Source organism: Neomonachus schauinslandi, chromosome 8, assembly GCF_002201575.2.
Source record: "Neomonachus schauinslandi chromosome 8, ASM220157v2, whole genome shotgun sequence".
Classification (NCBI taxonomy): domain Eukaryota; kingdom Metazoa; phylum Chordata; class Mammalia; order Carnivora; family Phocidae; genus Neomonachus; species Neomonachus schauinslandi.
Window position 1 is genome coordinate 86,093,229 of NC_058410.1, and position 13,591 is coordinate 86,106,819.

The following is a 13,591-nucleotide window of genomic DNA, read 5'->3' on the forward strand; positions in this document are numbered from 1 at the left end:
TTTGGAGTGTGGTTGACACACAATGGTCCATTAATTTCAGGTGTTCTATATGCCAAATTTTGATATTGCTGTGTATTTTTAGTTTTTGCCAGTCTGGCAAGTGTGAAATGATAGTTCCTTAATCTGCATTTCTCATATTTGAAAATAAAATTGCATGTTTCTAAAAAATTTATTAGCTTTTTCAACTTTCTGCTTGAATTACCTTTTTTAGTTGGGTTGTTTTGTGTTTTTCTTATTTAAGAAAATTTTTTTTGTGTACTCTGAGTAGTTCACACAGTGATTCGAAATATTTTTTTCTTTCCCCCACTGAATTCTTAAGAGAGTAGGGACTTCTGAGCTTTGATTTAGCCATATTCATGAGCCCTAGGATGATGCCTGGAACATACTAATTAGATATTTGTTGACTTGAATACACTTTATCAGGGGAGATAATCATGTGAAGTTTTTTTGTTTTTTGTTTTTTTAAATTATTCTTTCAAGTAATGTATTACATAGGTAGATTATTCTTTAGCCAACTTTGCATTCCTAGGATAAACCTTGACTGGTCATGATGGTGGCTTTTTTGGTTTTTAAATCTCTTGCTGGATTTGATTTGCTGTTATCTTATTTGGGATTCTTTTAAAAATCGACTTAGGTGAGACTGGTATGTAATTTTCCTTTATAACTATTCTTGTCAGGTTTGTGTATGAAGACCCTGCTAGTTTCATAAAATGAACCGAGAAGTATTCATCCTTCTCTTTCTTTCTTTCTTTCTTTCTTTCTCTTTTTCCTTTCTTTCTTTTTCTTTTTTCTTTTTTTTTCTTTCTTTTTCTTTCTTTCTCTTTCTTTCTTTCTCCCTTCCTTCCTTCCTTCCTTTAAATTTTTAAAAAAATATTTTATTCATTTATTCATGAGAAACAGAGAGAGAGAGGCAGACACAGAGGGAGAAGCAGGCTCCCTGCAGAGCAAGGAGCCCGATGCAGGACTCGATCCCAGGACCAGGATCATGACCTGAGCCGAAGGCAGATGCTAACCGACTGAGCCACCCAGGCGGCCCTGTTTATTTATTTTTTTATTTCAGAGAATGCTGTGGACCAGTGAGCATTACATGGGTCTCTTTGTCCTATAATTTGTACCCATGTCTGATAACTAAGGGATAGAAGTGAGCATGGCAGTTTGTACAGTTAGTCCTAATGAACTAACCACAAAACTTGTTTCTTTAGCTGAGTTCTGCTGGTTAGAATTTTTAATAGCCATATGAGTATACTTCCAGCAAGGATGAAACAATAGTTTTGTTGAATTAGAGGTATTATTTCCACCTGACCATTGGTTGCCTTATTCTATTGAATGAACAGACAATAATAGTTAACCATGTGGGCTGGAGTGATTGATGCTGGTTATTAAGGGAAATAGAGTTGCTGCTACACTGTGAAGGCAAGAACTGTATCTTGAACCCAGAATATTCTGTGGCACCTCATGATGCTACCATGTTCAATGGTAAAAGTTAATTGAGATCTGTTATACTCATGGCTCACAGGCAGGACCACCAATGGCTCAGGATAGTTCAGGAGTGAATGTTTGGGTTCCCCCATTTCTCATATCAGATTCTGTTTCAGGAATTACACCTGACAGCTGTTAACAGACTGGAAATACATGGCTAAGACAGTATAGTGGTTTTTAAATCTCACTTAAAGTAAGTTTAGAATTGGGCTATCCAGGGTTCAGATGGCTGCAGCATGAGGATCTTAAACTTGTGTTTTGTTTTGCTTTGTTTTCATCTGCTCTCCATTCTTAGTACATGATTTCCATCTTAAGGTCACCAAAGTCCAAAATGATGGCTAGAGTTTAAGCTATCATATATCCATTTCAGGCAGGAAGCAGGAGGAAAGGGGAAGGACAAAAAGGGGAATGCCAGCTGAAATGAAAATGGGTATCTGGATATACAGCTAGCAGTCTTGACCCCAAATATCTTCAGCTGGGTAAATGGGATAATTTTAGAAGGCTTTTAGAATTCCCAGAATATCTTTATACTTTGACCTTCTTAAAAAAAAGCTTTGTAATGATTAATTATACTATCACAATATTGACCAAGTTATTCTTTGTCTTGGTGTTTTCATCAGTAGTTGGGAGGAATAAAGAATGTCTAAAAATCCCAAAGCCTAATTAATCCAAGTTAATTTTCATGTGTGTTAAAATTTAATGATACACAGTTTTTAAAAGGTAGCTGTGTATATGAAAAGATCATAACAGTTATCATATATTCTTTGCCACAGTTTTTGTCTATGTCCTTTTAAGAGTTGATGGCTGTCCACTTGTTTTTGCTAGTTCTTGCTAAGTTCTTTTAAAAAAAGAACTTGTTTTATGAGTCTAATTTTTGCCAATTTTTGTGGACATGAGGTTTTAAAATTTGTTCTTAATACGTTTTCTTTGATGTTAGTGGGACTATTAAACCAAATAGTCTGTTTATCTTTCACTTGCTAGTAGCAGTCTTTTAACAAAAACATTTACAAGTAAAAGCATACTATAAAGATGTCAGGATATGAGAGTGTCATCACTGTTTGGGTTAAGAATAATTTTCCTTTGAAAATAGCTATCAGTATGAAGTAGAGCTGTAAAAGAAGCAATTTCTCAGTTTCATGATAGTGGTAACAGCAACTTTTTTTTTTCATTTATAGATATATAAACCCAACTGGACATTAGAACTGATCCAAAACACAAAAATGTTAATTAATTAACTTATGTTTCTTTATAGATTAACATTTATGGGCTAAAGGAAAAGATCTTTGTTCATTTTTTTAAAAGATTTTTAAAATTTATTTGAGAGAGAGAGAAAGAAAGCACAAGCAGGGGGAGCGGCAGGCAGAGAGAGAGAGAGGGAGAAGCAGGGAGAAGACGCATAAAGATACGGGAGAGATCTTTATGAAAAAAGAGCAGTCAGATTTCTGGAGGATAGTTTATTTAGAGTGTGGTGTTGGCAAAACAAAGATTTAGAGCAGTTGTTCTACACCTATTTTGAGTCACAGACTGCTGAGGGGATATTATAGAGTCTTTTCAGAATTGTGTGTGTTCCCCATTTTCTTCCCCCAGGTGTTGATTGCTAGAAACTGCCTTTTTCTGGTTATTTCTATCAGCAACATAATGAGAGTTTTGGTTGCCATACATCTTCATGTCTCTTTACAGTCAGTAGCTGTCCCAACCACTTTTTTTGACTTGTGTTGTAATAAATTAGTTTTGCCAGTTCTAGAACTTCCTGAAGTCCAATTGTAGAAAATGTACTCCTATGTTTGGGCATATTTTATTTAGCATAAGGTCTGTGCGATTCATCCCCATCTCATGTAACCATGGTTTGTTCTTTTTTATTGCTGTATACTAGTCATTCGTATAAATAAAAGACCATTTAGTTTGCTTATCTTTTCACCTGTTGATGGACGTTTGGATCATTTCCAGTTTTTGACTACTGTGAATAATGTTGCTAAGAACATTTTTGTTATGAAAGAGTTAATGCAGGGAGCGCCTGGGTTTTTTAGTTGGTTAAGCATCTGACTTTTTTTTTATAGATTTTATTTATTTATTTGAGAGAAGAGAGAAAGAGAGCATGAGTGGGAGAGGAGCAGAGGGAAAGGGAGAAGCAGACTCCCCGCTGAGCACAGAGCCGGATGCAGGGCTCGATCCCAGGACCCTGAGATCATGACCTGAGCCGAAGGCAGATGCTTAATGGACTGAGCCACCCAGCTGCCCCATGCATCGGACTCTTGATCTCAGTTCAGGTCTTGATCTCAGGAGGTTGTGAGTTCAAGTCCTGCGTTAGGCTCCACAGTGGGCGTGGAGCCTACTTTAAAAAGAAAAGAAAATAAAGAGTTAATGCAAGACACCTGAGCTTGTCACTTACCATATACTTTCAGGTTGTGTGGCTGACCCTTGACTAACTCCTGTGAACCTAGCCCTTGGATGTACTCTGTGTTACTAATTGATAAGGTGGTTTTGTATAGCTGAGTATGGAACCTTGCAGTACCAGCTTGTTCAGTTGTGCAAAATGTATGATTTTCAGTCAATACTTGCTTTCCTGCTTTGGGTCTGTAGTTTTGGTATCATAGCTGGTCACTCAGGCAAATGTCCGTATTTTACAAGTCCCCAGTAAAAGCCCTGGACTCTAACTCAGGCAGGCTTCTCTGGGCAGAAACCCTTTGCATATGTTGCTGCTCTTCATTGTCAGAGGAATAGAATTGTTGGATCATGTGGTAGTTGTATATTTAACTTGGTAAGAAACTACTAAACAGTTTTCTATAGTGTTGTGCCACTTTACACTGCCTCTAGCAAAGTATGGGACTATCAGTTGTTCTACATTCTTGATAACACTTGGTATTGCCAGTTTAATTTTGGCCATTCTTTTGGATATGTGTATCTCATTGTGGGTTTAGTTTACATCTTCATGACTAATGATGATGAGCACCTTTTAAAATGTGCTTTTGGCCATTTTGTATCTTTGGCTAATATCTTCTATGATGAAGTATCTGTCTTTTGTCCACTTTAAAAAATGGATTATTTGTATTTTTTGAATTATAGGAATTAATTTTTTACTTGTTCTGCTAATTGACTATGATATTAACTATGAAACTTACAAGATCATTGATGACACAAGTTCCCGAATACCAGGAATGTTTATGAAATAGCCATAGGCTCTTTGGCCAGATGAAGGCCTAGGCTATCAAGTAGTAGACATAAGCACCATGCTGAGAGTGAAGCCAAACATTACTGGATCAAAATTTCTGGGATATGGCTATCAGCTCATTAAACTCTGTTATGCTAGTTTAGGGTTTCTCCTGTTCTATACAAATTATTTGATCATTTTAATCATAATATTAGAATGGTATTTAGAGTGATTTATAGTCCTGTCCCTTTTACTTTTAATTTTTAAAAACTTATTTTGGTTACATTTTTGAATATATGTTTATTTCCATTGGCTGTTAGACTTATAATAGAAATATTAATACTAACTATTGCTGGCCCTTGAACAACACAAATTTGAACTGTGTTGTGTCCACTTAATGTGGATTTTTTCTAATAAATTCAGTATAATACTGTAATACTGTAAATGTATTTTCTCTTCCTTATGATTTTCTTAACATTTCTTTTCTCTTGCTGACTTTAAGAATATGGTATATGATACATGTAACCTACAAAATACGTGTTAATTGACTGTTTTTGCATGTTATCGGTAAGGCTTCCAGTCAACAGTAGGCTGTTAGTTAAGGTTTAGGGGAGTCTAAAATTATATGTAGATTTTTACCTCTGCAGGGACTTGGTGCCTTAGCCAACTTCAGGGGTTAACTGTACTCTGTGTTTTGTATAGGAACACCAATATTCATTACCTTTGAAGATTTACTGTCATTATTAGTTTCTCATAATATTAAAAGACTACATGCATTTCACTAAATATGTGTAGTGCAAGAATTCAGTTTGCTGACAATTATTTTATGATTGGTCAATAAAAATTACCTTTTACCTTTCTATTGGTTATTTAGGGCTTTGTTTGCTGAGTTGTAGCTATGCTGCATTTAATGGGGACTGTTTCATAAGTGGCCTCCAGATAAATGAGATAGTACTAGCAAGTATTAAGATCATGTTTAAAAATTCTGTAACTTATATAATCATTCCTTCTAACAGAGTAAGTATTTGAAGTTATACATTACTAACAAATGCTTTTTTTTTTTTACAAAGGAGTATAATAACTATTATCCTGTGATTGTTTTATATAATTACATGATCACTCTTTCCATGAACTTAGGCACATGCAAATAAATGTAAATTCACAGATTTTTATTTTATTATTATTAATTAATTTATTTTTTAAAGATTTTATTTATTTGAGAGAGAGAGAGAGAGGGAGCACAAGCAGGGTGAGGAACAGAGGGAGAGGGAGAAGCAGACTCTCCTCTAAGCAGTGAGCCCAATGTGGGGCTTAATCCCAGGACCTTGAGATCATGACCTGAGCTGAAGGCAGACACTTAACTGACTGAGCCACACAGGCGTCCCTTATTTTTTTATTTAAAAAATTTTTTTAATTTATTTTTTTTGAGAGAGGGAGAAAGCACGTGCACTGGGGTGGGGGATGAGAGGGGTAGAGGGAGAGAGAGAAACTTAAGCAGGCTTCACACCCTAGGTGGGGCTCCCATCTCAGGACCCTGAGGTTATGACCTGAGCGGAAATCAAGAGTCGGTTGCTTAACTGACTGAGCCACCTAGGTGCCCCTTCACAGATGATTTTAAAAGCACTTTTTTTAGGTTTGTGAAGCCTCAAAAAGTTGTTTATTCTGTTTTCTTTTTTTATTGTTAAATATACTTTGGCTGTTCAAATTTTAAGTAATACATTGAATTAAAAAATATTTTGACTACTGGGTCAAAGTATCTCTAATATTATTTTAAAGCATATAAATAGTAATTCGTATCAGTTAACTTTGAATCTGATTTTACTCTTTTACCATTCTTACCTTTTCTTGGTCTTGATTTGTATAAGATCAGTTTTATAACACTACATATTTTAAACTTAGATTGGGGAAATTATTTGTACCAAAAGGATAGTATTGTATATATAACTATTTCTTTAACTTGAGTGACTGGAAAATGTGTCAACTTCACTTGATTTTAAGTTGGAAGGAATACAAAAGTTAACGCTCATTTATTTTTTAACGATTTTATTTCTTTTGGAGAGAGAGTCAGAGCGAGCGAGTGTGCGTGCATGAACAGGGGGAAGAGCAGAGGGAGAAGGGAGACAAGCAGACTCCGTACTGGGTGTGGAGTCCCTCATGGGGCTCGACCCCACAACCCCGAGATCATGACTTGAGCTAAGTCCAGTCAGTCACTCAACTAACTGAGCCAGACAGTCGCCCCAAAAGTTAATGTTCATTTAAATGAGTTGGTTCATAGGAAGTTCCTGCATTGTGTTGAGTATGTAGTAAGAGCTCAGGTATTAGCAGCTACACTTGTTATAGGCATAATTGTTTTATTTTTATTATTTTTATTTTTTTATTCATTCGAAAGACAGAGATAGAGAGAAAGAGAGAACGCGAGCAGGGGGAGAAGCAGAGGGAGGGGGAGAAGCAGTCTCCTCGCTGAGCAGGGAGCCCAACACGGGGCTCGATCCCAGGACCCTGGGATCATGACCCAGCCGAAGGCAGATGCTTAACCATCTGAGCCACCCAGGCACCCCTATAGGCATAATTGTTATCATTATTGCTGAAAATTGCCCCATGGTTAACTTGATTTATGATCTATCTAATAGTGCTGTTGATTTCTTGGGGCAGGGATCAGAAAAGGCTGATTGGGATATTACATATAAACATAGAGTTATGTGTATAGGGATCAGATGGGGGAGTGAATTTGGTATGTAAATGTGAATTTGGTAAGTTAATTTGTATGTTAATATACACACACGTAAGTATACATATAACAGTTATTAAGTTTATATGTATTCAGTAGAACTCAGCTTATTATTTCTTTCCACAGCCTTATATTCTGTTATATTATTCTGTGTGTTTTTCTGGATCCCTTTTGTCTACTTCTACTATGAAGAAAAGGATGATGATGATACTAGTAAATGTACTGTAAGTATGTTTATTTTAGGGGGGAGGAGGAAAGATTATTTCCTTTCTCAAAGAATGACAGGACTTTGAATTTATTCTAGAGCAGCGTTGTCTAATAGAAATACAATGTGAACCAGATGTGAAATTTTAAATTTTCTTTCTACTTATTAAAATAAGTAAAAACGAGCAGTTGAAATTATTTTTAATGATACACTGCATTTAATGTAATATGTTCCAAGTATTATCACTTCAAAGAATCAATTTGAACTAGCCATATTTCAAGAGCTCAGTAGGCACATGTGACTTGTGACTATTGTTTAGACAGCAATTCTAGAGCAGGGATTGGCAGACTTTTTCTCCAAAAGTCCAGGTAGTAAACATTTTAGGCTTTGTGGGCCATATAGTTTCTGTCTCAGCTACTCACCTCTGCTGTTGTACTGTGAAAGTAGCCAGAGATAATACTTAATGAGCTTGATGTGATCCAGTAAAATAGGAGGTGGGCTACATGTGGCCCACAGGACAGTCTGCTGACCCCTATTGTAGGGCATAAAGAAGGAACACTTGCAGACTATTTTTACTAATCCAGGATAACACTGATATAAAAATCTGATAAATATAACATACATGCATGTCCAAAACTTCAGACCAACATCACTTAAGTATTGGTATACAAATCTTAACTGAAATATTAGCAAATTGAATTCAGAGGTATCTTAAAAATATATTAATATAGTATAACTGAGTTGGGCCTATCTCTAGACTGCATGGGCAGTTTAGAATCGGCACATCTGTTAACATATAGTCATTTAATAGGTCAAAGAAGAAACTGTATGTTGAAAGGTATTTGCTAAAATTGAACATTTTTTCTAATTTAAGGGGGAAAAGGAGCATAAAAGGAATGTCTTTTTATTGAGTTACAGGAATTTGTTTTATACCTTTTTTATGTTTTGTATTTAAATACAAATATACATATATATATATATAGCTTTCACTTAAAAGCCAGCATTATTCTTAATCATGTTTATTAAAACCTTAAAGTATTTGCATTAAGATAAGGAGCAAGTACATAACAATATTTTAAGTGATTCCAAGTGGTAATCAGTACAGTTTATTAGAGAAAAAAATAAGATGTTTAAATATTTATAAAGAAAGTCAAAATTAATTATTTGCAGATACTTATGTAACTCTGTATTTGTAAACCCAACATATGTAAGGTAAAGTGGGTGGCTAGGAATTTAATGTTAAAAATGGAATGAGATACATGCTTTCTCTTTTCACTTCTTCTAAGTTCATCTTTCCCAACTCTTTGGTGGATCTTAAAATCCTCCTCAACCTTTATTTTAGGTTTTTTCCTAAAGATTGTCTTAACTCCTTTGTGAAGAATTTGTCATATGAAGCATGAATTTAAATTTTAAAAGGTGACTTTTAGAGACTTCATTAATCTGAGAGACAAATATAGGTTTGTTTTGTTGTTTTACTGATTTAACCTTTTTTTTTGAGGTTAACTTTTCTTTCCATATTTAGAATATTCAGCTTTACGTTTGTCTTTGGACAAGGATAATGATAAATGTTTTATATATTTATATGTTCTCTCTCTATATTTTTTATTTTATATAAATATAATATACATTATATATAAAATATGTACATATATACACACATGCATGCATATTGAGTATTTATTGTACTTATTATAACCCATTTTAATGAATTGGGGGAGGGGTGTAATAGATTCTGATTGCTTCCTGTTTAGGGGAATATATTAGTAAATATTCTGATAATTTTACTAATGATTACGCCCACTGAAGAATTGGTTATGCTTTTGAGTACTGATTTCCGTAAGGGCTAATCATTGAAAAGACTTTTAAAGTCTAGTACGGTTTGCAAAGAAAACTTATGATGTGGCATTACATTGTTTTTCCTTAAATTTTAAGATTATTTTTCAACAAGGAAATTTTACACAAATTTACACATAAATGTACATTTGATGTGAAAGTACTGTTACACTGTAGCAAGAATATTTTGTATTTTATTTTTTAAGACTATTTTATATTTTAAAGGTCTTAGTAAATGGTATACTTTTTTCCCTTGACTTCCAGCAAATTAAAACGGCGTTCAAGTATACTTTGGGATTTGCTGTAATTTGTGCACTTCTTCTTTTAGTTGGGTAAGTCTTGATTTTTTTCCCCTTGAAAATGGAAATAACATAATAATAAAGGCTCATTTAGAAAAATCTAGGAAAAAAATGTAAGAAAAAGAATAAACCACCTTTTATATTGCCACCAAGCAATAGCCACAGTTAACTTTTTCATATATGTTGTTCTACCTAGACATTTTATGTGCTCAGATACATGGAGAGTGCTCTCCCCCCATACATATACCCTCCATGTTATAATTTTACACAAATGTGATTTTATTTTATGAATTCTTGATAATCTACTTGCTGACATACTATTGGCATTTCTTTAGAAATAGTAAATGTAGTTTCATCAATTTTGACTGTATTGCATTTTCCTTTTAGCATACAACAGTTTAATCTTCTAGTGATGATTACTTGGACATTTATGATGTTTGCAGTTTTTCCATTTTTATCAACAGCTCTTTGATGAAACCTTTCTGTGCGTCTTTTCAGATTTGGTGCATCAGTCTTTAAATTTTTGAATTAATCTTTGTCAGTGAGTTCCTTTCTTAAATCTTCTTCCTTAAGGTTTTATATTAATATCAATAAAGTTTTGCATATTTTTTTATACATTTAACATTTTCTCTCTGGAAAACATTTGTCCTTGAGACATTTCTCCTTGTTAAAATAGGTTTTGATTTTTGTTTTTTCTTTTGTTTTTTTAGTTTAGGAAGTATGTGAGGTGCTAATAAGCTTTTAAAAGGTCCTTTTTATAATTTGGTCTCAGAAATTTCAGTAAATAGCTTACCATCTCTACCATCATCCGGTTTAGTCATCCAACACGAAGAAATGAAGATGAAATTCCAGCAATAAGAAATGAACAAAAGATTGGAACTGAAGACCTTAAGTGCTTGCTTTTTGCCCACTAACCAGATAAATAGAACTATCTGCATTATCTATGCAGCATGGGGTTTTTATTATTTTTACCTAAAGACGTCTCTTTTTGGTAATGACAAACGTGTTTTTTTAAAAAAAAAAAACAAAAACCTGGTTTTTCTCAATACACCTTTAAAGGTTTTTAAATTGTTTCACATCTGGTCAAGTTGAGATTTTTAAGAACCTCATTTTTAATTTGTAATAAAAAGTTTACAACTTGATTTTTTCAAAAAAATCAACAAATGGCAAGCACCCGTTAATAAAGGTCTTAAATAATTAAAAAAAGAAAAAAAAAAGAAATTTCAGTAAATAAAAAAAATGACATTTATTGAATACAATTTGTGGTAGAATAAAATTGGTCAGTAACCTTTTGTGGTTCTAGGACTTCTTGGAATACAAATGCTTTATAATCAAGGCATATTCCCAGTACCCTTTGTCTGCCTTGATGTGTCATGAAAAAAGAGTACTTATTGAAAGGACAATTTTTTTTAGTACTTTTTCTATTTAGCTATTGAATATATATATATATTTTTAAAGATTTTATTTATTTATTTATCAGAGAGCGAGAGAGAGAGAGAAACAGCATGAGAGGGGAGAGGGTCAGAGGGAGAAGCAGCTCCAAGGGAGCCCGATGCGGGGCTTGATCCCAGGACCCTGGGATCATGAGCTGAGCCGAAGGCAGTCGCCCAACCAACTGAGCCACCCAGGCGCCCCGCTATTGAATATATTTTTAATTCTCTTTTGGCTTTTTAAAAAAGACAGTTATGTGAATTTGCTTTTGTTAATGTGAAGCTCTCTCATTTAGAAACCTAAATTATCTAGAAGAGAGGTCAGTAAGCTTTTCTTAAAGGGTAGTTAATATTTTAAGTTAGAGGTCCAGATGGTCTTTGTGGCAACTCCTCAACTCTCTTGTACCTTTCTAGTAGTCATGGACAAGATGCAAACAGAAGGACATGGCTGAGTTCTAATAAATCTTTATTTACAAACAGTAGTTTGTAATCTCCTGATTTAGAATGTGGCTGAGAACCATCAGTAAAACTACAAATCTTTATAGCAGCCAGAGTATCTGTCCTAGACAAAAGGTGTCTGGGGATATATTTGTAAATTTATTTGTTCTTTTTATGGAGTATTATCTTCAGTCCTCATTTAGAGTTACATTTTGCACAATTCTGATAAAGTTTTAACAGATTCTTTAGATGACATTTATTTATTTAGAAGCAGTATACTAAAAGTTAAGCAAATGTTTCCTTGCAAATACACTAGTAACAAGAAGCAACAGTTTGACCAGCCATTTTGAACAGTATAACATTCACTTATTTTCCAAATATTATTATGTACTAGGTATGTTCCAGATACCATACAAGGTGCTGGTGAAACAGCAGTTACCAGAAAAGACAACTCCTTCTCTTCAGGGAGCATGCATTCAAGAGAGGTTTAGAGCGGAGGCAGAGAAAGAAAATAAACAAAAAACGGGTTGTGTTGAGGTTGTGAAATGTTAGGGAAGACACTGATGAGAAGGTGGTATTTGAGAAGGTATTTGAAGGAAGTGAGGGAGCCATGAATATATGTCGGGGGAAGAGCATTCCAGTCTGAGGAAACAACAGATGGAAAACCCTGAGGCAAGAAATTATCTGGCATATTTAAGACAAGGCCAGGAAACTAGTGTGGCTGGAGTAGAGCGAATGAAGGCTGGAGTAGCTGAAGATATGGCCAGAGGTAACTAGTGCTGCCAGATTTAGTAGGATATCATAGGCCATTGTTAGGACTTTGACATTTATTGTGAGAGAGATGGGAAGCTATCAGGGACTTTTGTCATTAAGCGACATAATCTGACATTTTAACAGGGTTCCTGGATGGTGTTTTAAGATTTGAGTTTATGGGGGTAAGGGTAGAACTATGAGATCTGTGAGGAAGCTGTTGTACTAACCGAGGCAAGGCATGATGGTAGAAGTAGTGATTTGATTCTGCCTACCTTTTGGAGAAAGAGCCAGCAGGATATTCTGATAGGATACATAGGTGGGGTGTGAGAGAAAGGTGAATTGAGAATGTACCTGCAGTTGGCCAAACGGCAAAGTCTTAGGAACACTTCTCTCACTTTTGACACCACCTGCAACTTTGGGAGGTTCCTAAAACCACTCTCAGGTTTGATAATTCTCTGGAAGGATTCACAGAAATCACTGAAAGCAATTATACTCATTGTTACCATTTATTATAAGTGAATACAGGTTAAAATCAACCAAAAGAAGAGATGCATAAATAAGATAGAGTCTGGGAGGATTTCAAATATGAACCTTCCATTGTCCTCAAGATATGTTACTCTTCTGGCATTGATGTATGACTGTATGCATGGAGTACTGCCAACCAGGGAAACTCACATGAGCCTTAACACAGAGTTTTTATTGAGACTGTTATTTAGGCAAGTCAGATTGATTGATTGCTCACATAGTTATCTCAGCCTCCAGACAGTGGACTACATATGACCCGAAGTTGTCACCCAAAATCACATGGTTGCTCTTTCTGGCTCACCACTTAAGATGTCGTCAGCTCCTGCCCTAAACAAAGACATTGAGTACCTGCCAGAACCGTGGGCAAAAGTCGCACCTCTTTTGGGCAAAGCCAAATTCTTTGCTACACAGAAAAGGGTGAAGTTGTCATCAACTTAGATAGGCAAATCTGAAGGAGGAGCCAGTTTTGTGGGGGAGTATTGGAATCTCAGTTTATTTCATGGTAAGTTTTATAGGCAGTCAGGAAGAGATGATGAGTAAGCCACCAAATCAGGCATTAGGGAAGTCAGAGTTTAGTCACTGCTCTTGCAATAGCAATATCTAGCTCCAATGAGAAAATGAGATTTTTCTTTTGTAAAATGTAAAAGATAAGCTGAAGGATTGCTAAATATTATTCCTTGTGCCACCTCAGGCCTGTCTCAGTATTGCGGTCCTTTTGTAATTGAATTGATTATGTTGGCTCTCAGGTGGATA

General features: G+C 35.0%; 1 protein-coding gene across 1 annotated transcript in view; it reads left to right on the plus strand.

Moving 5' to 3' along the window:
• Window positions 1-13,591, plus strand: part of LMBRD1 (LMBR1 domain containing 1) — a 131,971-nt gene that overhangs the window by 21,723 nt on the left and 96,657 nt on the right. Inside the window, exons 4-5 of the mRNA XM_044917714.1 lie at window positions 7,482-7,579; window positions 9,658-9,725. Coding sequence (XP_044773649.1) covers window positions 7,482-7,579; window positions 9,658-9,725 — 166 coding nt within the window. The remainder of the gene's footprint in view (window positions 1-7,481; window positions 7,580-9,657; window positions 9,726-13,591) is intronic.